Consider the following 27,708-nt stretch of genomic DNA (forward strand, 5'->3'; position numbering starts at 1 on the left):
ACCGGCTGCTGCCCCCGGGCGAGCGGAGAGGCCCGGGCAGGGATGGCGGCAGCCGGGGCTGGGAGAGCGGGGAGTCGTGTCTGCGGCTCCAGGAGACAGGTCCCATCTGGGACGGAGGGTCAGGGCAGCAGAGGGTCCCCCTGCCCCGAAGGGCCCAGCAGAGCCAGCACCCCGCGGCCTCACCCACTGGGGATCCAAAGCGCCACGCGTCCCTGCGCCACAGCAGGGCTGGGGCTGTGTTTCGTTGGTACAAAGGTGTGCCGGAGCCCGGGGACACAGACCACCACAAGTTTCGATTTCTGTTAGCGTTTGTGTTGATCGTTATCATTCTGGATTCACAGCCAGCAGCTGCCGCTAAGCCGGGTCAGCATTCACAAGTGCCACATACAAGAGACACGAGACCCCTAAAATACCTACACGCATGGTGGGCACGTGCTTTCAGCTGAAGCCCCCTCCTGTTTCCCCTCCAGGATTTGAACAGGCACATCAGCATCCCAGAAAACTGCCCTGACTCAGTTTCAATTGCTTTTGTACAAGAGGCAATGGAAAGAAAAAAAAAAAAAAAAAGAAAAGAGAATTAGAGAATTGACAGCAACAAGCAAGGCTCTACTAAAGAGCAGAGTGCGTGTGTTCTAGCAAGAGATAAAAGAAATGGGTGAATAATCCAGCTCTTTCTCAGCTTGGCAAGAATGTTCCACCACGCAAAGTGGGAACCACAGCATACACAACAACATACCGCTGAAGACAGGACCCATATAACTTGTTTATTGAGCTCTATATATAGTTAAAATTCGTAGGTGCCATAATCCATTTCAAAACCAGAAAGACATCTACAAACATTAAAAGGCTCCAAGATTAATGATCCCTTTTATCTCAAAAAAAAAAAAAAAATCCCAAACCCAAGGCATGTAACCCCCACCCTGGGCCAGGGGAAAGGGAAACTGCAAATACACAGAGCAGGTGGCAAAAGGAGCTGGGTGCTGCGAGGATGCAGCATCCAGCCCAGGTCCCCTTCCCCAGGGCTTCCAGAACATCTCGGTGCACAGCGCTGGGAAACAATCTCTTCCCTCACCACCCACAAAGGGCAACTCTCCTCCAGCAAGTCCTTCCTGTGCGTTTTCTCAATCCCAGGGCTTTCCCAACAAATCCTTAAGGGACGCGGCAAATTCACACCCTGATCCATGGGCACACACACAGTATCTGGCTCAAGGGAGATGCTCCAAACACAAGTTGGGAATCTCTCCGGCAAGACATGACACCACAGTTCCAACATCCCTCCCCATCCCAACATCCCCCGCCACCAAACGAGAGCACCGCAGGGCAGAGGGATTTATGTACCACCGGCACTCAGCCTTCCCGAGCGCATCACAACACTAGGAAGTGCCACAGCAACCGAAATGCCATATTCCCTTCCCAGAGAAGCAGGATACAGTCCCCCTGTCCCACCACTCAGACAGGTCACATCACGGAAGAAGAATAAACGCTGCGTGAGAAGCACAAGGGGCTGAGGAAGGACAACACGTGTTGAAAACTACTTTTTAGCATTTTTTTTTTCTCCTTCAGTTGCTGGCTCAGTCTTGAAATCCTGGTCTAGCCATGTTCCCTTCCCACATGTCCGCCCTCCTCTTTTCACAACAGATTGATGACTCCGTTCTCTTCCCCAAATTCCCCCCCTTCACTTTGCATAAGCCCACACCCGGGACGGATGCCAGCGACGGCACGAAATCCCTGAGCAAGAGTCTCTCAACTCCCAACACCTCTCACTCACCTTTGGGCAACTACAATTCCACGGGACATCCGTGATCTACACCCTCCTTAATGAAAACGCAGCTTCACACGCTTTCACCAGCTATTCAAGAGAAAACACAAGAGTTTCCGTTATAAACCCAAAGAAAAACAGGCTTTTCTTGCTTCAAGACCAACCGTTTCGACTTCGGTGCTTAAAAAGAGGCTTCTCATCCTTTCTGGCAAGTGGCACGACGCGGTGTAACCACTGCTGGCAGAAACATTCCCAGCGTGGCGGGAGCCTGATAAATTCAAAGGTTTCTGCTATCAGACCCACTCTTCCCAGTCAAAGGGCAAGACCACATTCAAAGAGAAGGTCAGGAAACAAAAAAAAAAAAAAACCAACCAAGCTGTATTTTATACATATCATCCAAACAAAGTGATAAGGGGTTTTCTCCGCCAACTAAATACATTATAAAACGCACAAACACAGGCCTGGGTGCTTTTGCTATATCCTAACAAGTAAGACATTACAGCTTCTCATTCAACGATCACAAGAAAGTCAGGTTTTTAGGGGTCAAACTAATACAGATTACAAGTGTAGAAAATTGAAGACAGCTTATGAACGGTCCCAAACACAAAGCTTTTCCTCTCAAGAATTTCCTTTTTTCCATCTGCACTTGAAGAGAGTCATCCCAAACATCCCAACTGAAGGCAGCTGTCACTGTAAAAGTGCACATTCTCTCAACGGCTCTGAACAAAGGTTGTTTCTTCAAATAGGCCTTCAGGGATTGCTGGATTTTGCCTTCTTACTTTAAAATACCACTGTGCTTAATGCGCTTAACGAAATCAGACACCTAAAGAATAAAGTTATACTATATACATTTAAAAAATTGAGGAAAAGGTCTCTAAAAATATGCTCTTGAATTTCACAAAATGCTCCATCTACTTCAGGTTGGAGGAACACTCCTGAGTCGCGCTGCAGCTTGCCAGCAGAGGAGAGCGAGCTCAGCCAGGCTTGTGGCAAAAAACTGAAAAAAGAGGGGCCAAGCCCAGCCCTTCCCCTCGGCTGCCGCCTTCCCCCAGCACAACTCCACATTCAGGGGATTCAAACAGCAACAAACCAGACTTGCCGACACCAAACCAGCATCAGATGGGCCAAACACTAAAGAAACTGCACCAAGAGGGACAGGAGGGGAATGCATGCTAGGGAAGAAACCAGAGGAACTGCTAAATGTCAGAATCCGTACAAGCACTAATCAAAGTTTGTATTTATGGGGGAGACTCAGGCATCAAAATCACAATGCCAAGGGAGCCTCACAAGGCTCCTCGTCTCTCCTGCGTGACACCAGCAACAGCGCTGAGACGTGCCGCAGAAGCTGATGACCGCATTGTGGGAGCCAAGGGCACTATCACAGGGAAGAGAAGGATGCGGCTTTTTGTTTTGGAAGAAAGATCTTTCATATTGCCACCGATCTCCTGTCCTCCAAAATCCGTGTCACCATAAGGGCGAATGCACCGAAAGCAGGTAAGCAGACAGGTCCTACAGAGATGACTAACGCAGCTGAAGCCAGCATACTCTAGAAGGTATTTTTAAGCTTGGCTGCCACAAGCACGAGAATCTCTCCGATCTTTTTCTGCCAGTTCTCTATGTCCTTGGAGACATCACACCAGAGCTCTCCGTGGCGAGGTTCAGCATTCTCACAGCGCTTCCTCACCTCTTCTTGTTGTTCCTACGAGGAAGAGAAACAACAGTTTGCAAGTCTCTTAATGCCCTGGTTTGTTCCTGCACAGAGAGAAAAATTTAACAATCCCCTCCCTGATCCAAACACTCTTCCAAAGCTGACGGTGGGTTTTTTTGTTTTGGTTTTTTGAAGGCAGTATGAAAGCCTGTGTCAAAATTCAGTGACAGCAATTCTCCTGCCTTGCTGAACAATCCAGCTGAATTACAGTCAAGCAAGTTTTGGCTACACCAGAGAAATTGCAGCAGAAAATTCCTTCGCATTACCACCTGCAAGAGATCCGTCAAGTGAGAGGTCTCTCTGAAGTCAGAAGATAAACACTCCCATCATTTCAGTAATATCAGGCAGTAAAAACCGCCGTAAGAGATTAGAACAGACTGTTCCTCTGGCTGCGTTCACGTGCAACCTGTACTTGACACTTGTGAAGAAACGGGACTAGTTACACAAACCCAGCATCGCAATTACAGGAAAATCTCCTAGGAGAAAGCTTGCATTTTACAGAAGGAAGATTGATTTCATCAATTTTTTGCACAAACTAGCGTGACTGTGGACAGCAAAGCAGCCTGAAAGACAGCTCAGCTAATGACAGAGCCTTTTAAAAACCACCACACAGGCCTGTTCATGCTCATTCGTGACCAGGCGTGACAGCCGTAGCCTCAGCTGTGAGCCACACAGGCGGCGGCAGCGGGCTCAGCCCAGCGCTGCAGCAATCCCTGGGACTGGGTAACCAGCAACGGCCAGGAATTCCTGCTGCCTTCCCCAGCTCCCTGTTCCCAGGCACACACTCACCTCTGTGCCGTGCTGCAGCTCAAATTTATAAAAGAAAGCCCAGGCATCCCCAAGGTCAGAGTCTATCTTCACCGTTCGGTGGAACCATTCTCGGGCCTTGGTTATTTTACGTTCGCTCCAGAATAGCCTGTTGAGAAAAGTGAAAGCGAATCAACAAATAGCCTCTCTTTAGAGGAACGCGGCAATCAGCAAGCACTCCAACTCAAAGGCTCTAGAGATACTTCAATTTTTTGCTTTCCCAAGAAGGAAAGAGCAGATTTCGTAGGCATCCGCTTACTGTCCTTCCCCTAGGAAGGGAAGAGACATGAGAGGAGTGAAGAGATTATCCACCACATCCTCGTCACTCTCCCAAGTGAAGCAGGTTAAGTCAGCCCCAGGAAGAGACAGACACTCCCGAGGAGGGAAGTATTACTCCCTGAGCTCCATCTTTGCCTCCCTGAGCTCAATCTTTGCTAACTCAATTGCTTAATTTTGTTGTTCCAGATTTGGTGCAGACAGAGACAGGATCACATGCCTACATCTATTTCCTCTCCTCCAATTTCTTAATATTTCAAGTCCGGTTTAGTACCCAGCAATTAAATAACTTCTAAAAGCTGCAAATTGCACGCACATTCCTGGAGCCACGGTTGTGTGCGGTCACACATGGACCAAGCGTGCTCCAGCAGAGCAGACCTATCTTGTCAGCTCCCCTTGACGAAGAAAGGCGAGCATCTAAGCTCCCGCGCTCAAACCCCAGCCTGGCACCCAGCCCGACTGCTGCCATTTCACAAAGGTCCTCGCAAATTCTGAAATTTCTCCCCAGTAATTAACCGGCTGAGTCAATAAGTCTCTTGGTTTCACTCCTTTGCATTAAAGAGTTCATTTGCGCTAGTAAGGTCTTTATCAAGTCAGCCAGCCATCGCTCATAAAGAGCTTAGCCAGCCATAAAATTATACAGCTTATGTGATTGTTTTTAAGCCCTATAATACTCTTGGTTGTTCCGTGTTAAATAAACTGTGATTTAAAAGAGCACGAACAATGATAGCAGAGGCTTAACACCTGCAAGTAGTGGCCATTTTCAGCAACATATTTAACAAAAGTTTTTCACACATGTGTGACGCTACGGTATTACACTAGCTACATGCAAGTCGTGATGGGAGGTGGAAGCTGTTTGAATTTGGATTAACTGCTAAACTGTCGGAGGTTGCACCAGAAGGGGCTTGGAAGCAGTTTCCATAAAGCAAAAGTTAACATTTTTCTCACTTGCTGCTAAAGCTGAACAAGTCAGCTGTCATTATCTGGCAGAACCCAGCATTGCAGTCACTGGAGTGTATCCTACGGTTTTCTTTGGCTTATAAAAAAGAGTTGTGAAAGAATTGGGCAACTGTTTGGGCAACATGCTTCCTGCATTAACCTCTTCTGATATTCACAAAGGAAAAGTACATTTGTTCCAATCACGACTGCTGTAGAGCCGTTCGCACATCAGAAAGGATACGGCATGAGTCAATTCTAATCACGGTTTTTCATCACTGGAAGCCTCACAATTTAATCTGGACATGAAGACAATTCCTAGTAGACTATCTTCCCATTTCAGAGAAGCAAACTCCAGTATGACTGGTAGTCTGCATTCCAGGAAGGGCCACAACTGAAGAAAACCGACATAGCAGAAATTCAGGAAGGGAGAAGGCTATAACAGCACAGAATTTAGCTCAGGATTAAAAAAATATCTGACAGAATCTAGGATAGAGAAAAAATACGAAGAATACACAGTCAGCCACATAAAGATGGAAAAATAACCAGTAAAATTGTCCCTGTTTTCACAAGTCCTTCAACCATATCCTATAAAACTTAACTAAGCCTGGTTCATTTGAAAGCACACTGAAATCCCTTTGAAGGGACACAAAGACAGCAATTTTCAGAGTGCTGATACCCAGCACTGGCAAAGGACTCTGTGTGAGTGTATTGTTTGTTGTCTGTGCCGCAGTCCCGGGCCCACCAGAACAGCTTGAGGGCAGGTTGACATCCCCTGCTTTGAATCAAGGGAGAGCAGCAGATTTGCACAGTTACTAGGAGACAGCTTGAGAGCTGTTCCTTGCTTTGAGGCTTATTAGAGCTGCCGCAGCCGGAATCACATGGTCACGCTTGAGCACAATGTTTCATCGTGGATGCACCACACACAGACACGGGTATTTTTACTACATCAAGCGCAGGAACTCACTTGGCCACAGCCAACAGGACATGTGGGTCATGTTCACACTTCTTGAGAGCATCCACACTCTTGGTCTTTCGTTGCGGTCGCGCTTCAAGGAAAATTGCCTCTGACCACAGGATTCCTTAATCAAGTCAAGTAGGAAGATTGTTTAGTGTTATTTCCGAGATTAACCCTCCCCACCCTGTCAGCAGACCAGTGCTCTCTTAACGCAAGCAGCACTGCGGCCCCCACCCCGGTGGTTATTCATGCCCCAACCTCATCCCAGATCACTTTTTCTGCATGGATATTTCCCCTCCAGTACTCTGAATTTTTAGCTATCATTTACACCACGCTGGACCTTCAGTTCTGAACATCTGTGTACCATAACCCTCCTGCAGCTTCAGCCCTCCCTACGCCGGTGTAGGCTCATGCCTTTCAGAGGAGACATAGCAAGCAGTGGAACAGGGGAGGGCAACGCAGCATTTCAAAAGCCGACGATATCATTTGTCTGAATGGGAAACTGCACTGGCAGAAGAAATCCCAGAAGGTGTAAAGTACACCCTTTGGAAGCAGTTTCAAGGGTGCCAGAGAGCACCATGGTCTTATTGATGCTGGCTCTCCACACACACGATGAAGGACAGAGAAGGTCCAGGAAAGCTGGGTTTAATCCCTAGTTCCTTTCACTGCCAAAGGCAAGAAAGGAAATATGCTCAGAGGAGCATGAAATCTTCAGTTTCTCATGTCAGCCAACCATACCTGCTGATCACTTCAAAATAAAGCCTGAAAGCTCGTGCCTGCCAGGACTCTATCAAAGTGTTCTCGCTTCCCATAAACTGCACCACGGGAACATACACAAGCTTTGATGATTGCAGTGACAGACTGTAGAAGAACTCTCCTCTTCTTGCTCTTTATATATAGGGTCAAACCACATTTTTCAGGCCTCTATTTTCAGGCCTGCCGAGGACACAAACACCATTATATTTCAATTCTACTTTGTGCAGCTTTTTACAACAGCCATAAGCAACCGGGAATCAATTCAGCAATCGATGGACACAAGTCTCTGGTTTACATGACTGTAGGTGTCCAACAAACGAATTCCTGCAGGCTTTTATTCTGGTTTGCAGAGTTTTCAGATAGAGTCGGAAGCAATTTTATTTAAACAAAAACCGAGCTCCTGCTCCCCATTTCCATAGCAACAGGCAGATTCTGTAAAAAGCCTGTGGTGGCAAACACTCATTAAGCATTAGGTCATTCACAAAACAAAGTGGGATTTGGGTGGTATTGCTTTGTTGACCCACCCGCATGGTGAACAGTTTGCAATGAGTTTATCATGTCGTAAAAGTCACTTAATTCCCAATTATTTCACTGGAACTTCAGCTGCCGCTAATTAAACACCTTTCAAAACCTAGCCTGAAGGCGAGCTAAAAAGGCTTGCCTTGCAGTAGACTACCGCATTTTGTAGTTTTGTGACATCTTCTCTCCAAAGATGTCAACATGTTTAAATAATTAAGTCTTCCCGCAATTCTGCCAAAAAACGGGGAAGCGTTATGTGCCTTCTCCTCCAATCCCAAGAGGCAAATGTTTCCACTGCTGGTTAGAACCAATTGACTTACATTATACAACCTATTTGCCTTTTTTTAAATGACTTAAAATAATCAAAACCCAGGACAAAACGTTTATGGTACACGATCCCCTAATCATGACTGCAACTGAAATTTGCTGCCAGCACAAGCTATTAAGCACACAGTTAGTAGCGCAACCAGTGCAGGCAAACCAACAATGGGAAGTCTCCTCTGAGCCAGGTCTACTCCAATGAGACAGGGAAAAATCCATTCTTTTTCCACTGAACTTCCTAACTACAAACACTCGAGAATCTTTCTTCAATTTTAAACCTTGGCAGACTTCTACCAGCTTCAGAGAAAAGCCACCCACATCCAAAGTGCTTTCCCAGGAAACCTGGGAACAAACCGTGGACCACAGACCCAATAATATACCGGATACTGCAGTAAATGGAACGAACACCAACCTGTGAGCTCCCTAGTGCAAGACAGCACAAAGCAACTGGGATTATTAACAGAAACCTTCAATATTTCATTCGCAGAAGGATGACTGACACATCTCCAAAATGTCATATTTTGAGACCTGGCCAGAAAGGACATCTTGGAAAAAGATGTGCCTTTATCAACTGGGCAAAACAACCATGTTTAAGATAGAATTGAGTGCCGTCTCACCTGAATTGGGGCATTCTTGCAATGCCTTGGCCATCAGAGTATTTGCAATATTCTTTAGCCCAGCTCTGTACTCCAATCGCACAGACTCTAACCTGGTAAGGAAGAGACTCAGTGATGATATTTACGACAACACATTCATTATGCAAAAACAAACAGCAAGTCACATGAAGGTCACTGGAACTTGCAAACATCTACCCATACTCTGAATATGTGAAGGTGACTGACATTCTCCCATTCCTCTCTGTCTAAAAATAGACATAATCTTTATTCTATAACGGCCTAGGTCAAAAACAATCTAAGAAAGGGACTATAACAGAAATGAAAGATCCCTGGGGTTTCATGATCTGTGTACTGCAATTATCAATAAAGAAATAACGAGTCCCCAGCTCCTTAGAGTGGCTACATACTAGCCAGGATCACCAAAGCATTTCTGTTATTCAGAAAAAGTTGTTAGTCCAGAAGAAACTCTGGGCTGGGCATGGTCATATCTTCCAGGCTCAAATGGCTGAGAAGATGCATTGGCTTTGTAGCCCAAATTCAGTTCACCTCTACACAACTCACCAGAGATCCGGATTCTTTGGATTCTTTAGGCGAGACTTTTCCAAGATGGCTCTTGCTCTAGTCAACTGCCCAACTTTCTCCTCCAGCCTGGACAGCAAAAGCCACAGGGGTATGGAATGGGGGCATTTTTTCAACTGTTTAAAAAAAAAATTTAAAAAAAGTGCAGTAATATGTAGATTTGAAAAAAAAAAAATTAAAAAAAATCTTATAACCCTTACAGAAACCCAAACATCCTCCTGGAGAGTTTACAAGAAAGTTGATTACACCACTCAAATTTCTCCTAGTTAAGTCTTACAGCACAGACAGAAGTCAAGTTTCTCCTCTATCCACAACAGTCGGGTACATCAAGTACGACTGAGCTATCCCAGTAGCAAGAGAAAGAACACGCCTCCCTTAATAATTTGTGCTCCATCTGGAGATGGGGGGCTCTTATACACATCCAAGCCTCAGCAACAGAGTGCGCAGGGAACAGACTGCCTTTGAAGCCTGGGAAGTCATTAGGATAGTGACAGATAGTGACACTGGCAGAAACCTGCCTCCATATTATTTTCATGGCTGAGTTTCTGAAGCATTCATACCCAAGGACACCTACTACCCATTTAAAAGAGACACGAGTGCTCTGTAGGCCACCTCCTTTTACGGTGTGTATCTAAGAGCTCGTTAGGAGGCTTTTAAGAGTTCTGCTTTTAGTCTTTACAGATCTTAGAGAATCATTGTGCAATGACTTATTTCCTACCAGTGAGGAATCAAGCATGCAGCAAACTCTCTCAATTTTCCACGTGGATACTGGTAAGAGAAATTCTTGCTTTTTCTTTTTTGTTGTTTTGTCGTTGTTTTAACCAATGCCAGAGAGAACAGAAATCACCTCTCCGGTTAGTCTGGGGCACAGCCCTCTCCATTTTGATTCAAAGACAGACACCACGCCAGACGCACAAAGCAAGCTTGCAATAACGTATATCTTACCCCTTGATTATAAGCCTCCCGTGCCTTCTCTACAAGCTCCTTTTGTTCCTCGATTTGTCCCTTCATCATCCACAGTTTGGGGAAGTCCTCGTAGTGCTTCAGGGCTTCCTCACAAAGCTCCTGGGCTGCAGCAATGTTCCCAAGCACCCACTCTAACTTCACAGACTTCATGAAGACCTGAGAACAAAACAGAGCTGTTTATCGCCGGCAGGCATTGAAAAACCATCAGTCCACCAATGCAGAGCGTTCCCACTTTCATACACGCGTTGGAATGTTACTGATTTGCTACAGTTTGAAGTAAAATAATAAATAAATAAATACCAGGGTTGAACAACAGTGGGAACAGACAACAACGAGAATGGTAAATGCGAGTATTATAGGAGCGGAACAGTGTGAACAAACCTGTATCTCACCTATTAGCATAGAGTTGACATTTGTATAACGTTTGTACAAAGAGCACAGCTTTAAAAGCACAACCAACCAACAAACTTGAGCCTGCTTCATCAGCACAATCCAACCTCCTCAGATCCAAGCTACCAAGACTACCTATTCTTATTTATGGCTACAAGTTGCAAGTGTTGTCCTGCTAATTACAAACTGGTACATATACCTTTCAACTCCCAAATGCCCTTCTTTTGGCTGCACACGAAAGTTACAGCTGGGAGAAATGCATTCTAGACTGAGGGCTGTTTCACTACCCTCTGATCCCTGTCCTCCCCATTCCCAAACTCCCCCCACCATGACTTCACAAGAGAGGCACCAAGGCTGAGACCAGAGCTTCAGCCCCAGCTGACAGCTGGAGAGACTGACAAAAGAGGAAGAGGCCAGATGAAAAGATCTAGGATGAAGCGCAAACTGGGAGGCGGGGGTAAACCAAACTCACTTTTCTTCTACTTGGACAAGTTAAAATAGTTTTGTATGACCAGCGGAAAATCGACAAAGTTTATCATACCAGAAGTAACTCTAGAGATAAACACAAGAGTGTAACTTTAAACAACAAACTCCACCAGAGCTGTCTTTAGCACAGCAAGAATGAGTGAGTCTTCTGTGAAAGTATTTTCTCTCTCTTTTTTCCAAGACATGCTTTTATGCAACATGAACATTATACAAACAGCTGTAAACTGGGAATTTCCTGACTTTTGCCATTTGTGTAAAAAAAACTGAAACCCTTCACTTGATCCTAGCCTTTTTTTCCCATCATGCCGTGATTTTGTGTCGCAATTCGCTGGAGAAGCGCTGCAGCAAAGCGGCCACATGCCTACAAAAGGCAATGGCAGGGAGCCATCGGGTCAATCACTAAGGCCGCAGAACTGAAGGAACTCCTCCTTCCGCCCCAACTCCCCCGTGGCCAAGAGAGGTCTCAGCCTCTCCACCCTTCACACATCCTTACCCTTGCAGTGGGGGCACTGCTGCGGGCTTTTGCCAGCAGCCTCCTTGCTCTTTCATACTCATTGTTTTCTGACTCAAGCTTCACGGCAGCCAGCCAGATCTCCTCGCTGTTGGGGTTGGCCTGCAAGAACATAAAATGACAGACAAATGCATACAGTGAATCAACAGCAGATTTAATCCTTCGTTTGATCCAGATTAAAATTGAAATCAGAGCTTTGTCAATCCACACTAGGATTTTTTTTTTCAGTTCAAGCTCCTCCCAATCTTCTTTGACCTTTGAAGTTTATAGAAATTCTCCAAAACAGATGCGCAACACAAAGATATATGCCAGTTTAGAAGTTGGATGCTTCTCAATTGTTGAAAAGCATTAATGCTTGATCTTCTGAACTTCCAGTTTAAATACTGAGAAGATCATAGGGTCTGCCACAATGAGACCCTCATTTTATTATCCCCGAGCAAAAAAAAAAAAAAACAACCCGAAGCTTGAATTCCCAACTGAGGTCTGTGAACACGCCTCCAATAAAAGTCATTCCAGTGGCAACCATGTCAAGTAGTCTTCAGGACAGTAACAAAAAGCACCAAGAACAAATTTAAGAAGTAAATATCTTTTACCTTCCGTCTCAGGACCTGTCATTTGATTTTGCTATCACTTAGCTTTTAAGCCTCATTCCCAGTGCTAGAACTGTACTACTGTGCCCACCTTTCTATCAGCATCCAGCAGACAATTCCCTTCATTTTCCTGTGGATTAGTGGGTTTGGTCCAAGCCAGAGGTAACGCAGTAACCTCATTAATTAGGGCAGACCACTACCCTTTTTACTGAGGAGACAGATGACCCAACACAAGGGGATTCTGATCCATGACTGGGCTCGGTGGGAGCCATGGTAGCAAAATTACTGGTTTGCAAACTCAGAACCTGGTGTGGTACTACTAAAAGAGCAGTAATACACCCTTGCTTCCAGCTGCTGCTATTTTTTTTTTTTTTTTTTTTTTTTTTTACAGGAGAACATTTTGCCACAAAAGACAGACTAGCGGAAGCCCCCATCCTTTTGAAAGGCAGCAGGGATCAGGTGTTGACAGAAAAAGCCTACTCTGTATTCTTTACCAGCCATACTTAACACCTTCACACACATCTGATATACCCACCTGGAAAGCCAGGGCCAAAATGCTTCTGGCTGCTGGCACATCTCCTGCCAGCCACTTCGATTTGGCTCCCATGAGCCAGAGCACTTCTGCTTTGGGACAGTGAGCAACAGCTCTCTGCAAAAGAGCCTCCAAGGATTCTCTGAGACAAGAAAGCGCAAGTTACAATCACTCAGAATACTGCCAAAGGCGAGCTCTCACACCATTTCCACTATCACTCAATGTTATAAATATTGTGGCAAAGTCCAACGTTGTAAACCCTGATAAGTTGTTTCATAACAAGAAGAGGGTGGGGTCTTTTTTCACAAGGGTTCTGAAATCAGCACTCCACAAACGGCTCATTGTTCAGACACCTTTGTTTGATAGCCTCTGCGGAAAGACCCTGCACACAAACAGCTCGTTTGTCTTGGAAAAAGCCATTCTTCTTAACAAACCTTAGTAGAAACTGAGACAGGAAGTTTTTCAGAATTATTAGATGAAGTTGGCTTGATCTTATTGAAATATTCTTTTTTCCTCCTCTAGAAAATATACTTTTCAGGTAGAACAAGGGGTTTAAAAGCCAGCCACCACTGGGAAACATGGAAGAATAATATCAAAACCAAAAAACATACTTATTAAAAAAAAGGCTTGAATGAAGCTGAACTCAGCATCTGCAGTCACTTCCACACTATAGCCTTGTTGGCTTTAATAAGGATGATTCCACGTATATAAGTGCTCTATTGTATAGACTGTTTACTTTATTCTAAACTTTGGGCAAAAAGTTTCAGACGTGTAAAGCTTTATGAATAAACTTCAAAATAACAGGCCTGAACCGTGACAGCATAATGCCAATCTTAATAGTGATACACATTCACAGTATGTTTAATCAGAAAATGCCAGAGATGCTCGGACAACTTCAGCGATGAAGTAGTTTACCTATGAAAACTAAACAAAACACACGCTGTATTTCTAGCTGATTTGTATTCCCAATTTTTTCTAGAAATGCCTTCTTAAGGATGACTGTTCCTACCTTGCCTATTCTTATCCATAGCTATTTTTACCAAGTCACCCCTATTGCAACAGAACTTTTTATGACTTCATAAAACCCAAAGATGTTCTGACCGCAACAATAACAAAGAAGGTCAGACCCGCAAGCAATGCCAGCGAGTTTCCACCAGCTGAACTAACTCTGCACGTGCAACGCAACACTTCAGAGCTCATCTTGTAGCTTTTCTATCTCCCCAAATCGACCACCCTGTAACAAGGACGAATCCCTCCAACCCAAGGATTATGCAGCACACATACCTCGTTCCGTGGTTCTTTTCAAAGTACGCTGCTCGCAGCCACACACTCTTCTTGCTCGGGAAAACTTGCAAGGCATAAGCATAAATTGCTCGAGCACACTCCAGAGCATTATGAGCAACACACTAAGGAAAAACAGGTCAGAACTAAGTCACTTTAGGACTGCACTGAAATCAAGCGCAAGAAGGAACGACACACGCATAACTCAACACAGAACTCAGTAACTCAGAGTAATACACAAACTGGGGCATTATATATAACAGAATAGTTACTATCAGCTTTTTAAAAGGAAGGAGGGAGGAAATTTTCAAGCGTCCCTCTATCAGAGCACAAGTATCACTGGCCTTTCACTAGGACTGACACACACAGGCCAGCTTGAAACATTAGGAAGGCATTGTAAAGGCTCTCAAGTTTGCGCTTCATTTTTTTTTTTTTAACAGGCAAAACTATATGCTCCACAGCACCCGCCTCCCCCGCCCCCCCCAACTGCTGTAAGCCCAATTCAAGGCCAGTGAAGTGGACATTTCTCACGCTGAATTATAATTTAGTTTTTAATGCATGTTCAAACTACTCCCCTAAAGCAAAGAAAGCCTGGTAAAACTTTTACCCACTCCCTTGTCCAGTCTTACATTAACTGTTGAGCTACAACGTTTACACCTTGAAACTCAACTCCCAGTTCCTTTAACCAGACCCTCAGTCCGTCGATAACACACACATAAAAAAAAAACCAAAACAAAAACCCCAGCAAACAACCTATCACAACACCAACTTCTTGCTTATTAAAAATTCAAATGTGAAAAAAGTTCTACAATAACCACCCAAGACTGGCCAAATGCAGGCAAATGTTGTGGGAATCACATCAACTTTCACTGATAAAATATGTCATTTCCTGGACTCCAGTTCAATTTCCCCCAATTAATAAAACAAAATGAAAAATAGCATCACAGCTGGACATACACTGTCTGCATCTTCCATCCAGGTATGTTTCCGATCTTCTTCCTCAATCCCAATCCCAATCACAGCTCGCATGATTGCCTGGCATGTGGCCACACTTCCAGCTTTATCACATTCCTCAGCATCCTGGAAACAAGAGTAAAGCCCTGCTCATTTTGAGGAATCAGCACGGGAAGTTAAGATTCTGCAACAGCAACTCCTCATGTGCAAACACAGAGACTTTGTGGGTCACTGCCATGTTAAAAATATCTTATTACTCAAACATATCCTGACACTAACTGGTGAGCCCACACCCACAAGGACGGTGCTATAGTTGTACACAGAATCAATCAGAAACCGGTTAAGAAACAGAGCCCGTCAACTGCATCCACTGAAAAGGAGTAAGTGTGACAACGCGTGACCTTCCCGGCCTGAAAAGTCTCCTCTCACGGCTCCGCTGACCTGCCCTGGGCTGGACCAAGCAGGGACCTGGCCATAAAAAAATGCAAGTATTTGAGAAGGAAGAATTGTAACATCAAAACTACTGATCTTCTTTCAGCTTTGGGTCAATTCTTAAGTCTCAATAAGGGCTAAGCAATAACTGAATTTAAATGAATACACCCTCAACTGGTGTTAAGTTAAAGGTGCAAAGGCGCTCTCACCAGAGCATATATGGAAAAGTGGAGGTTTGTGACATACAAAGCTTTCGGAAAGCCAAGCGTGTCTTGCTTAAACTTGTTAAAAAGGCCTCTGATCAGATAACAGAAATGGAACAGTCGTAGTACTGAAAAGGAACTCGAGAAGACAATGATGCCGAGGCTGTGGTGGTGGCTTTTTAAACAGAAGTTGAAATTAACCTTTAGTTGTTTTACTGCTGTAAAGAAAGCTGTAATTCTTTTAGATGTAAACAAGGATATCTGTTTAATATTCAATACTTTGTTCATTATCGATACTTTTAAGACGTGTGCCAAGAACATTTTGCTTCCTTGATCCACTCTAAGTGATTTTAGTAGCAAACTGGTTTAAAGATTTACACTTAAACAAAGCACAGTACATATTCAGGAGGAAAGAGGTTATTTTTAACCTGGACATCAAGCCATTTACATGGTAACAGTCGTTGAAGTGTCTTACTAACTCAAAAAGCGCATGTACCAGAGCTTTTGAACGTGATCAGAAGACTGGAAACCCCTACAACATTTTGTAACTTTTCTAGTACAGAACATCAAAAATACGACAGCCTCAGATGAACCCGTGCAGACTGTGTTTTGTAAATGTCACTGTACAACACAGTTCCACCTGTCAGCTGTGAACACTTTGCACAGCCTCAGGACTACAAGCCAATAAAGGACGAAGAGAGGATTTCCTGCCTGCTGCATATGCAATATTTGTATTGACTTCTTACACCACTATCTGACAAAGACTTCTTTGGCAAAGAGATACCTTGTAAGCCAAAAGAGACATATGCAAAAATACATAAATCCTTCACTGGAGGCATAAAGCCTCTGTCTTACTTAAGGCAGCAGCTGCTTCAACTTGAAGCTGGTTATCTTCCAAGACAGAAGTAAATCAGACATTCCTCAGCTCAACACAGGCAGTGCTACCCCAGAGTATCACCTAATTGCGGCCTTGGCTCTCCTCAGCTTTTTAGTCTCACCCCTTGTATTTTTCATGGGGATCTCCACTGATAGGCCTTGTGCAAAATTACTCTATCCTACAGTATCTCGTGTCAAAACAGAAGAGTTCACCTGGGGCTCTAACCAAGATCAAGCAAATACCTGTATCCATTGCTCTCTGTTGATTTCCACACCGTTAGCCCTAAGAGATGTGATGGCTCTGTCAATGATTTTCTCCACCATCTGGGTGTTTCCATTGGCTTCCTCCAGTTTGGCAGCAGTAATCCAGATGTGACGATCCGTCGGAATATTCTCACGGGCTTTGTTAAGGACTTTACGAGCATTCTCATATGTCTCCAGCCTTGCCAGCGCAAGCCACAGCTGCGGGGCAACAAAAGATGTATTTTAGATTAGAACAAGGAGATGACAACGCCGCCGTATGGTGGTGTCGGCCCAAAGAGATAAGCAGCTTTATGCTGCTTGCTACTGATTGGCAATTGTCCTCAAGTTGTATAAGCAGGCTGCAGAATGCTGATGAAGAAATAGTAGAAACAGAGTCTACTACTGTCCTTAAAGCTCAGTCCTAATCATTTTAAGATATCATCTCTGTTTGCTGGGCTGCTGCACTCATGTCTTCTGTTCACATCACCTCTTAAACAGCTGAATATAACACTCTGATTCAGCATTTCAGAAACAAGCAACTTTGTTTTAGATTCCCCGGACCATACGTATGCTTGTTTTCACAATTGTCGAGGCACAAAACATGAACGTTAACACAGTTAATTGGCTACAGCAGGCCCAGCAGTACACTGGCATAACTAACCTAACAATTACACAGGAAAATGAGGCATATAATGACCACCAGACAATTAACTCTGGAGGAAAAAAAAAAAAAAAAAAAAAAGCACAGTCCACTACTCATCACACCCTTCTCATTGTGGCAAAAAGCATGTGGCAGAGAACTCACACTGCACTCACCCCGCCTTTTGTTTTCAAAGCTCTACTGCCAACCTAAAGTGGTGTGGGGGGGGTTCCTTTATTTTACTCTTTAAAAACTTACTTCAACGCTAGTCGGACAGCACTCCACAGCCCGACTCAGCATGATCCTGGCATCCTCAGGTTCTTCTAACTCCACGGCTGCTTTCCACAAACGCACTGAATTGGGAACATGCTCAAGGGCTAGAGAGGCAAAACAATGATGTCAATCACGACAAAGTAGTTTGTCAAAGAGAACTGTATTTTTTAAAGATGATATATTAAAGGCTTTGTCCTATTACAGGTGAAATTTCCTGAAAGAGAGAAGGAAGGGAACTGTACTTATATTAATGAGAACTGAAAATCAGAAGATAAAAAAAACTTACTTAATAATTTTAATTGGAAACAGGTTTTGGAAAGCCAAGGGCTTTTTCCCTGTACAAGCTGTAATTGCATCCTCTTCAGTAAAACAGCTACCTGAACAAAGCCTCCGGTCTCAGCAAATGAGCATACGTAGGATCTTCAAACTTGAGTCGCCTAATCACACTGGGCCTCCCTTCATAAAAAAAGGAGCATCTTCAACACTAACTAATAACACAACCTTGTTCCTTAGATGGTGAAACTGTCCCTTCACAATTTAGTTGTCCTGAAGCCATCTCCTGACAGTTTAATGGATCCCAGTTTAGCTTCCCAAAAAGTTATTGGCCCACTATGCAAAAATAAACCAGGAGGATTCCTAAAAGCTTAAAGGTATCGCTGACACTAACACCCTAAGCTACTAAACCCACAGTGTTCTTTCAGCAATCCAATATGGGCTCCATCTAATTAAGAGTCTTTGAGGCTTCCTTAACCTTGTCCAAGAGTCACCTACTGCTGGTAGAAACTGCATTCTCTGCAGACTGTCCTACATGTGCTGTCTGAAACATGAAAATCTAAAAAACCTTTTCTCAGTCTGTCTCTTCACAACCTTGTATCTTAAAGGGACATTGAGAAACTAAAGTGGGGTTTTTTTTTAGCCTTTTGTCACTACAACTTACACCACAGATTACTCGTATTAGCTGCATTGCAGCAGCAGTTTCATTGCTTCCATGGTGATTGAACACAAACATGTTACAGTACTGAGCACATTCATCTTTGATAAAGCAAGCGTAATTGCAGGACCATAGAAACGGGTGGGAAGAGGCATCTAAATCTACTTTGAAACTAGCTAGGCTTCTAGGCAAGGCTGTTCCCTTAGCATTCCTGCAAAGGCAGAGGCACAGTGCTGAGCCTCAGCTGCAGAACGCATCCCAGCCCTACAGAAATACACAGAGCACTTAAAAGTAGCGTACACTGAGGAATCGGGCATTAGCCGTTTCTCCTCGAGTCTGCAGCAGCAGGAGATTTTTCTAAAGAATTTAAGTGAATAATATCAGCCTGCAAGAGCCGAAAGCATCACTCAGCAGGACAGAACGTGTTTTCATAGATACAGCGTTTGATTTTTACACCTCAAGATGCATTTTAAGCACCCGGCTTGCTGGCGCTCTCCAGTCAGAGAGAGGCTTTAAAAACTGCAGAGGTTCTGCTGGGTGGTAGGAATGTCCACAGCCAACAGACGAGAGAAATACATTACGAAAGCTCACGCTGCAGTGATGTTACCTGGCAGTCAGTCTTTTTTATTTGAGGAGAAATAATAGGCTAAACTGTCACATAACTTAAGGTTGTATATACAAGCAGCTCCAAGCATCACATTGCTGATGTTCCCTAGGTAGCAGAGAAGCACTGTGAAGCTCTTAACAGGAAGAAATTGGAAAGAGAATGATAAATTGTGTTCCAGTCCACTAACAGCTTTGTATTAGAGATTAAGTAGGTGGTTCCAAAAACTGAAGCAAGATGCTTTTCTCTTCACAAATACAATGCTTAAAGCAAAACTCAGCACTTAATGCCTAAGTCATTGCTTTCGCACAAGATGCCCTCCTACCTGAGCTGGACTCAGAAATCTATTTCTGCTCATGTAAAAGTGTTTTTCTGTTCAGCATCTATTACAGTTCTTGAGAAGGACACACAGTGTCACAGGAGTGACACTTCACAGCATGCTGCACTGCTTAGCCAATGAAAATCAAAAAAGCTACTGAATAGTTAATATCTGAACTCTTACAACTTCAAACTGCCAGGAATCTTTAAGTGCCTTTCGTCCATATGTAGCAAGAGATCGTTTCACCAGAAATGTGCAATTTTACATGCAATAGTAAGAGGTAGGAGGCAATTTACTTCCTTTGAAGCCAAGCCACTCAATACTGCAGGCTGCTTCACAACGATTTAGTAAGGGTATTAAATCCAGACCCTTTTCCCTGTTAGACGAAAGTCAGGAGATATAACTAATACAATTCAATAGTCATGAAGGATCTAATCTCTACTGATACAAGCACAGTAACTGAAGTCATCAAACAATTAATACTATGAAACTGCGAAGAAGACCTGGGTTCAGGACAACACAACAAACTGCTGTTAAAGAGATCAGTTTGGAAAAGACAGTAATTCCACAGAAGAGGAAAACCTCCAAGTGCAATACGACAGAAGACGTAAGGTTTCAGTTAAGCACCACAGAGAAAAGCTGTTTGCCAAAACCACAGAACTGGCTACAGTAAAGCAAACCCCAAGGCCTACCAGGCTCAACGATATGAGAACCCCAAGGCCTCTAACGCTCCTCCACCAAGAATCACTGTGGCCTCTAACAGGTTACAGACAAGTTGGAACTCAAACACAAAGTCCAGTATCTTTTCCAAGATGTATCACAAGGTGACAGTTACAGCACCCTTTCTCCTTAGAGCATCATTTTTTAATTGCTTTCATCTACCTATCTGACTTTGATGAAGTTGGAATTGGTTTTCATTACTGAAATGTCATTTTGCAATCACTCAGTAACAGCAGCTTTCCACTGAAGGATATTTTACAAATACTTCAACTCTACTCTTTGCCTCAAGAGCAGCGAGTTCCATCGTTAAGGCACACATTATTAATAACCATATCTCCACCAAAGATGCAAAAAAAGCCTTTAAGCTTCTGGAAACATCTTAAACAACTTACAATGCAATACAGAGGGAGACTCAGACTTTGTTTCCTGACCTTGCAGAAGCTCTCACCTTTCCTAAGGACGCGTTTCTTTGCACGGATGTCTGTCTCCAGCTCTGCTGCTCTTATATAAATTCGGACAGACTGCGGAAGGTGGCGGACAGCTTGGGCCACCACAGCTTTGGCTGTATCCCCAGGCTGAAGCCGAGCAGCTTCTAACCAAACATCTTCACTCTGTCATGAAAAAGAAACAATCTTCCTTTACATCGAAACAAGAATTTAAAATTAGAACTTCTAGCTAAATATGTTTTTTAACACTGAAGACAGTGAAGCTGTATGAGAAATAGCCTGATACAAGCTTAATAGAGAGATGATGGTGCTCATAACCACAACCTTTTCCTACTGGCCTGCAAGGATCAGCAGGGAAGCAAAGTAATTCTGACCTTGGGGCACATCTCCGTTCCTTTCATGATGAGGTTTCGAGCCACTTGGAGTTTGCCAGTGACCTCCTCCAGTCGGGCTGATGCTATCCAGGCTGGCGGATGATGAGGATTGGTCTCTCGTACAGATTTCAGGAGCAAACGGGCTTTCTTGATATCACTAAAGGAGGAGGAAAGACAGGCAGGAAAATTTTCAGCACATAAGCAAACAATTCTCCTGAACCAGAAGTACAGTCAGTTCTTCACAGCCACACTCAGATTCACAGTAACTGTAGCCTCAAATGTTTCCATACTGGCGACACAAATTACATATTATCAAAACAAGCTCGCAAATACACACTAACGCAGCAAGATCACAGTGAACACTGGTTAAGTATGTAAGTAAGATTTTTAGGAATTAAAGCTGGGCACTTGCAGTTGGAAGCTTATAAGCACAAGCGTTGATTTAAGTAAAGTATTAGCATTGACATTTGCATATGTTGCTTTGACTTAAATGGCAATTCTTTATAAAACAAGTGCCAACCTTCAGGCTAAAGAGGTTTTCAGAGGTTGTCAATCAAGCCTAAATTAGCAGTACACAGCTACAATTAACCAGGTTGTTTCCTGGCTGGCAGGCAGCCACACACTGCCGTCACTCTGGCGTGTTAGCTCAGGGACAGGACAGAAACAATCCCCACAATTGATGCATCCAGGTCAGATGCTAAGTACATCAGCTGGAAGGCTATACCAGATCTCATGTTAAAAGAATTCATCCTCAAAAACTCACCTAGCATCTTTTACAAATTAAATGCCAGCTGAAAGCCACCCGCTCAGACAGATTTCCATTTATATGCAGGATCACAGCCATTACTAAGAGGATAAATCAGTTAATCCTTCTTAAACTTACTTGATATCTCCTCCATGCGTGGGAATCATCGAATTCAAGTCTGTCAGATATCCTTTCGGGTCCACTACAGTCTGGCCACTCACGGAGTCCGACACCTGGGAAAGTCAAGTCAGCGCTATTGAAATGACCATTCATAGCCCCACAGTCCACCTGCACACAGTACAGACTGGAAAAGACACTGCAGCTGTACAAGAATCCGAGACATTCATCTGGTACCAAAATCAAGGAAGGAGGAAAATGCAAAGCCTTGCATATTAGCTTTTTTCCTCTTCTAAAATACACAGCCTTAACGTTAACAACTTAGTACCGCTGAAAATGCAGAAAACAAGCAGCTCGGCTTTCAGTCACCAGAGGGTCTTTCAGCCCTGCCAGCTAAAGCCCATCTTTCCAGTTTAAACCAGTTTAGATGGGAAAATCAATGAAAAAGTACAGAAGTCAACAACAATTTAAGAGTAGTATTTTTCAGCAATTTGTCCTGCACCCCTGCACAGGACAGAAGATACACTTCCCTCGGTAAAATCACCAGTGCTGTTTGCCTGAAGGCCACCTCAGGTACAACAGGGCAGTCTGTTCTCCCATAATGGCCAAGACTTCCAGGGACAAACTGTTACTTCTCAGGAAATTCTATTAGTGGAGAGGGCATGAGATTCAGGGAGTAGTACACAATTATTTCATAGCTGAGCTGTTTCTTCTAACACCCAAGAGAATTAAAGACTTTTCTAAAACCAGGTCTTAAACAGTGGCACAACACCAACCCGCGTATACCCGTGACAGATCCTGCCTTCCAACATCCTTACCTGGCTTAGCCTCATATCCATCAAGGTGTTCCTGGCTTGGCCGATCTTCCTCATATCCAATTCGCCTGTCCCAGGTGTCATTAAGCCTGGTGTCATTCCTCCTGGGTATGGAGTATTCAAGCCCCCTGGATACGGAGTATTCAACCCACCAAATTGCTAAAAACAAGAGTGAGAGAAATACAATCCTAAAATCTCTTCTGATATTTCAAAGATAATTCAGACTGTTGGCTGATCTGCTCCTCTCCAGTGGCTACAGGACAGAGATGCCAAAAACCCACAGGTACTTGTGAAACAGTGGCTTCTGTGAATCACAGAACGTTTCTCATGCAGGTTTTGCAAATCTGTAGGTAATTACTCAAGTTTAGTCAAGCCAGTGAAATAAGTAACAAGAAAGTGAAAAATTCAAGCATAAGCATCTAAACAAGAATATCCACAAAGAAGTCCCACGGACATCTGGTGCCAGGTTCATAGCCAGTCAGCTTCTGCTGTAACTGCGTGACCACAGTAGCCTGCAGCCACGTAGCAACAACCTAAATTACTTAATTTTCAGTTGACTGTAAGGCAAATAAGTTTTAACACAATTGCTCCAGGGTTGAGCAAACCATTAGGTGAAACTGAATGTTATTTTCTGTTCCATTTTTGCAAAATGTTGTTGTAACAGAAACAGATGTTGGTTATGCTCACCAAAACTCCTTCTCACCATTCCACAGCCAGAGAAAAGGCAAAGAAACACTTTCTTCCATTTTCAACATGAGAACCAATCTTTCCCTGTCTGTACTTGAGTTTTGTCTGGCAATGGGTATGCACTGAAAGACTCCAGGAAGCACAGGAATTTCACATCCAGCAATTCCTTTGACAGACTCAAAAAATACGGCAGGCTTTTTTGGTCAAGTATCTTTTTTCCAAATGCCACTAGTGAATGCACAGTTTAACCCTCATCTGTAATGAGGGTTATCCGTACTAACAAAGTACGGATCACACCTTCATCAGGTTTGCTTTCGTACTCACCGTTTGGCGTGGGTCCACAGAAGTGTGATTCTCCCCTGACTGTAAATGCTTTGCAAAGAAGCTGTCGGGTACAGGAGTCAGCTTCTCGTAACGAGGATTCCTCTGACGCTTGTTCCTGGCATCACCAACTTCTGGAATACTCAGCCACTCTTCTTCTGTGACCTCTGCTAGCTTCCGCTATTCAAACAGGAGTTGTCATCATTATTTGCTGTAGAAATTTCTTCTTTTAAACTGTTCTAATTCCTTAATAGATTTTTTTCTTGAAAAAATTCAAGACTAATTAAACACTTAAAGGTCAAAGGTCAGATTTTTTCCTAATCCAATGCACAGAAGAATTAGATGCATTTAATTAGAATTTGGTTTTAGTCCAGACTAAGATCCCAAATCAATTTTTTTATTAAATTCAGTGCCACAAATATTCAGATTAATCTCAGCGCCTGCAGCATTGAGTAGTTTATTACTAATCATTAGACAATGGCTTAAACAATACATTTTATTTAAATAAGATTTAGAGTCAGGAGATCCTGCTCAACTACTATTTCAATGCCAACAAGTTATCAGTCCCTCAAAGACAGAGCGGAGCACCTTCTCAAGAACTGACACGAAGCCACAATAAAGCACAAAACAAAAGCCTAATATGAAAATTTGCATAAATTTCACTACCTTCTGTACCCACAAGAAAAGGGCTCAACAGGCAGAATCGCTGTGTTTTCCCATATCCCTACAAATTAGCTTATAAACACCCGCTTCCATCAACTGAGTGCAACTCTGAATGCCGCTGTCAGTAGAGACAACGTTACTTTATCACTTACTGCAGATTCCATCACCACTCTGATTTACAGGACTACCAGTTATATTGTCTGTAACTGCGCAACTGCAACTGACTGAAAATTATACTGCGGTACTTGACAGAGCTTCAAACCAAGAGGAGGTTCTGCACCACTAGCTGCCAGCTTCGTATTCATTTACTTACTTTTCCAACAGAAAGTAATTCTCATCTGGAGGATAAGGACATACTTTTCTGCTAACACATAAAATCTGGGCAAAGAAATGCAGAACACAAATCCACCTCTCACATATGATAAAGATAAAAGCCACGTTTCAGACATTTTTTCCTTACTTTCAAATCCGAGAACTGCTGCTGAATTTTGGGTCGCTCCATACGGTATTTTTCTATTTCCTCTTTTTCTCGTTGTTCCCTTAGGAAAAGGAGTAGTGAGGTTATACTCAAAGTAACACTCAGCAAGTCTTTAAACAAAGTGTTGATATTGTAGGAAAACGTGTTTGATCAGAGCTAAGGCATTAAAGAAAGGCATTTTTTCCAAGCGTATATTATCAACATTGTGAGAGAAATGTCTTATCAAATAAGACAATGTTATAATGTAAAAATAGACATCTCCAACCAAGTGAACTTCATTCTTTAACTTCCTCTTACCTGTAGACCAGGTAGTGACTTAACAAGTTAAATAACACCAGTTTAGAGACACCTGCATTACATGACTTTTCTAACAATTTCCTGTGTGCTGTGCAGCATGCGATGTGTCAAAACCAGTCACTCGGCATCTCCCCACGTCATCTTAATGAACTACAGTGAGTGTTAATTAACTACAGTGAAGCAATTCAACCACATCAACTCACAGAGCAAGCTGTGCAAAATACCCATCATCCTTAAGACCTGGGAGCCACAGGGTCAAAGGTATGACAGTAAGATAAATAAAAGCTGTACAGGCATCTGAAAACGTACCCAGTAGACAGAGACAAAATCTAAACTGGAAAATGGAAGAGGTGGAGAAAAACTCTAAAATACAAACTACCTGGAAAACAGTCCACACCAGCATTGTAATTTATCCTACCTTCTTTCTTTTCTGCGTTCATCCATCCTCTTATCCAAAGCTGCATAAATGGCATCTGCTTCCTCATCGTCTTTTTCATAGGGACCACTTGAGAAGAGGCTCCCAGCATACCCATTGAACTAAGAATTAGGAGAGAGAGAAAAAGAGGGGAAAAAGAAAAGAAAAGAAAAGCAGTATCCTCAGTTTAAAGCTCCTGTTATATTCCTGCTATAGCCAACAGTCACCCAGAGCAACGAAAATGCATGAGCAGGCTATTTCTAACAACATTGCATCAGACTAACACATCCCTAAATAAAAGCAGCTTTCTTCTACCACCCCAAGTGTTTATTCTCCCACACTGTTTCAACAGCAAAACTGCTTCAAAATTGCTTCTATTAAGCAATAAATGAGATCCCAGTATGAAAAGGCCATTTTCTTGCACTAACCGCTTTTATTTTTTTAAACTACTGAAAGCAAACAAAAAGAATAACACAACATTTAACTAACGGAAGTGGGATTTAAACACAAGAGACTACACAGGCCACATAAAGACAAATATATGTCAAAGCACAAGAGCTTAGATTTCATTTGTGCAGAATGAAAAAATACATCCCCCAAAGTACTTAAACTAATCTTTTATTTATGGATCTCTTCCTAAGTCTCCCAGGGCTCTGTATAGATAATTAAACCACAATACGTGGACCAACACCACAACAAAAAACTGCAAGCACTACGCCATTATGTATAATGGTGTCTCAGTTTAAAAAAAAAAAGAAGAAAAAAAGGAAGTGCTGCTACCAAACTACAGGAAATTCTGGCCTTGAAACCTCAGCTAATACGGGGTTTCACAGCAAGAGAGCAGGGAGCTAAAGGATTACTCTCCCACTTCGGGGAAAAACATCTCCAGGACGATGAAAATCTCATCACCTCATCATAATTGGTGTCGTTCAAATCTTCGTCATCATCATCAGCCGTCTGATTCTTTTTCATTTGATCCCCAACAGTTCTCTTCCCTGGCGGAGCATGACGATCATCCACGGGGTCATTGGCATCACGCGCAGGGCCAATATCCGAGCGGGTGGTGAAACCTGTGGCTCTGTGTTGATAAACCAGTAGCAGCTATTTAGCATGCTGCAACCCCCCTGTTTGTTACACAGGCGCTCTGTCCAAATTATTACTTAGAGATGACAATATCACTCTTTTACAAGAATGGCATCAACCAGTCCCCATCCCTATCATTGATAAAGCCCGGGGGGAAAAACCACCCTTTTATAGGGAGAACTTTATCTACAAAGACACTGCCATCACCCGGCTTGCTGCTCTACCATCCATCTTGTACTGAGTGATGCTCTCCCTTCTAAACTGTGTCTCAGTGGGGCACATTAAAAAAGCCAAAAAAAGGTTAGAGGGCACTACAGGGCGGGGATCTGGGTGACTTGGACTCATCAGAAACCCCACACGCAACCGGTCAGCATTTCCCAGGGCAAAGTCAATAGAGTCGCCCCAATGTAAAGGCACCAACAAATCAATGGAAGACAATCATCACTCACGTGCAGCAAAGGGCCACCAAAACCCGCCTCTAGCTGTTCCCAGCACAAACGCACCCAGATCTGGTGACGTTTAACGGGGTCCCCGCACACAGAGTTACCATCCCCTCCCAGCCAGCAGCATCTAAAGCGCCCAGGACCTTATCCCCAGTACCAGGCCCGCATTTAAATACAAAATCGCCCATCTAAAGAACAGACGCCAACCAACTCGTAGCAACAACACTTGAAAAGCCGAATAGGCCGCGCGGGGCCTGCAGCCTGCCCCAATGGGAGGGAGATGGATAGGGCACAGGCACCCAGCAAGGCACGAAACGGGGCCCGGGGGCGCCTTGGGGCCCGGCAAGAAGGGCGGCCGGGTGTCGAGGGGGGACCTGGCGGGCGGCGAGAGGGGGCCGGGCCCGGGAAGGCCTCGGCCGGGCCCGCGGGGGACCGAGGGAGAGCGGGCGGCGCCTCACCCGCGGCCCAGCCCCGGCACGTAGCCCAGGGGCGCGGGCATGCCCAGGAACGGCTTCTTCTTCTTGTTCATGATGCCGGTAAGAGCGGCGGCGACGACCCGGGACCGGGACCGGGACCTGGCGAGCGGTGGAGACGGCGGCGAGAGCTGGCAGCGCCACTGGGCGGAGCTACCCAGGAG

At 44.0% G+C, this 27,708-nt stretch overlaps 1 protein-coding gene across 1 annotated transcript; it reads right to left on the reverse strand.

Moving 5' to 3' along the window:
- Positions 1-743: 743 nt before the first annotated feature.
- On the reverse strand, positions 744-27,708 carry PRPF6 (pre-mRNA processing factor 6). The gene is made up of 21 exons (XM_054218282.1): positions 27,530-27,708; positions 26,455-26,623; positions 25,549-25,667; positions 24,816-24,894; positions 23,696-23,872; positions 22,688-22,843; positions 21,891-21,985; positions 21,008-21,164; positions 20,636-20,798; positions 17,599-17,717; positions 16,701-16,919; positions 14,950-15,072; positions 13,996-14,117; positions 12,715-12,853; positions 11,572-11,691; positions 10,182-10,358; positions 9,219-9,352; positions 8,658-8,749; positions 6,454-6,568; positions 4,257-4,383; positions 744-3,458 (listed from the first exon to the last, which is right to left on the reverse strand). The coding sequence occupies exons 1-21, from the start codon at positions 27,598-27,600 to the stop codon at positions 3,306-3,308; spliced, it is 2,826 nt and encodes a 941-aa protein (XP_054074257.1). The 5' UTR covers positions 27,601-27,708; the 3' UTR covers positions 744-3,305.

The sequence above is a fragment of the Rissa tridactyla genome, chromosome 12 (assembly GCF_028500815.1).
Source record: "Rissa tridactyla isolate bRisTri1 chromosome 12, bRisTri1.patW.cur.20221130, whole genome shotgun sequence".
NCBI classification, from domain to species: Eukaryota; Metazoa; Chordata; class Aves; order Charadriiformes; family Laridae; genus Rissa; species Rissa tridactyla.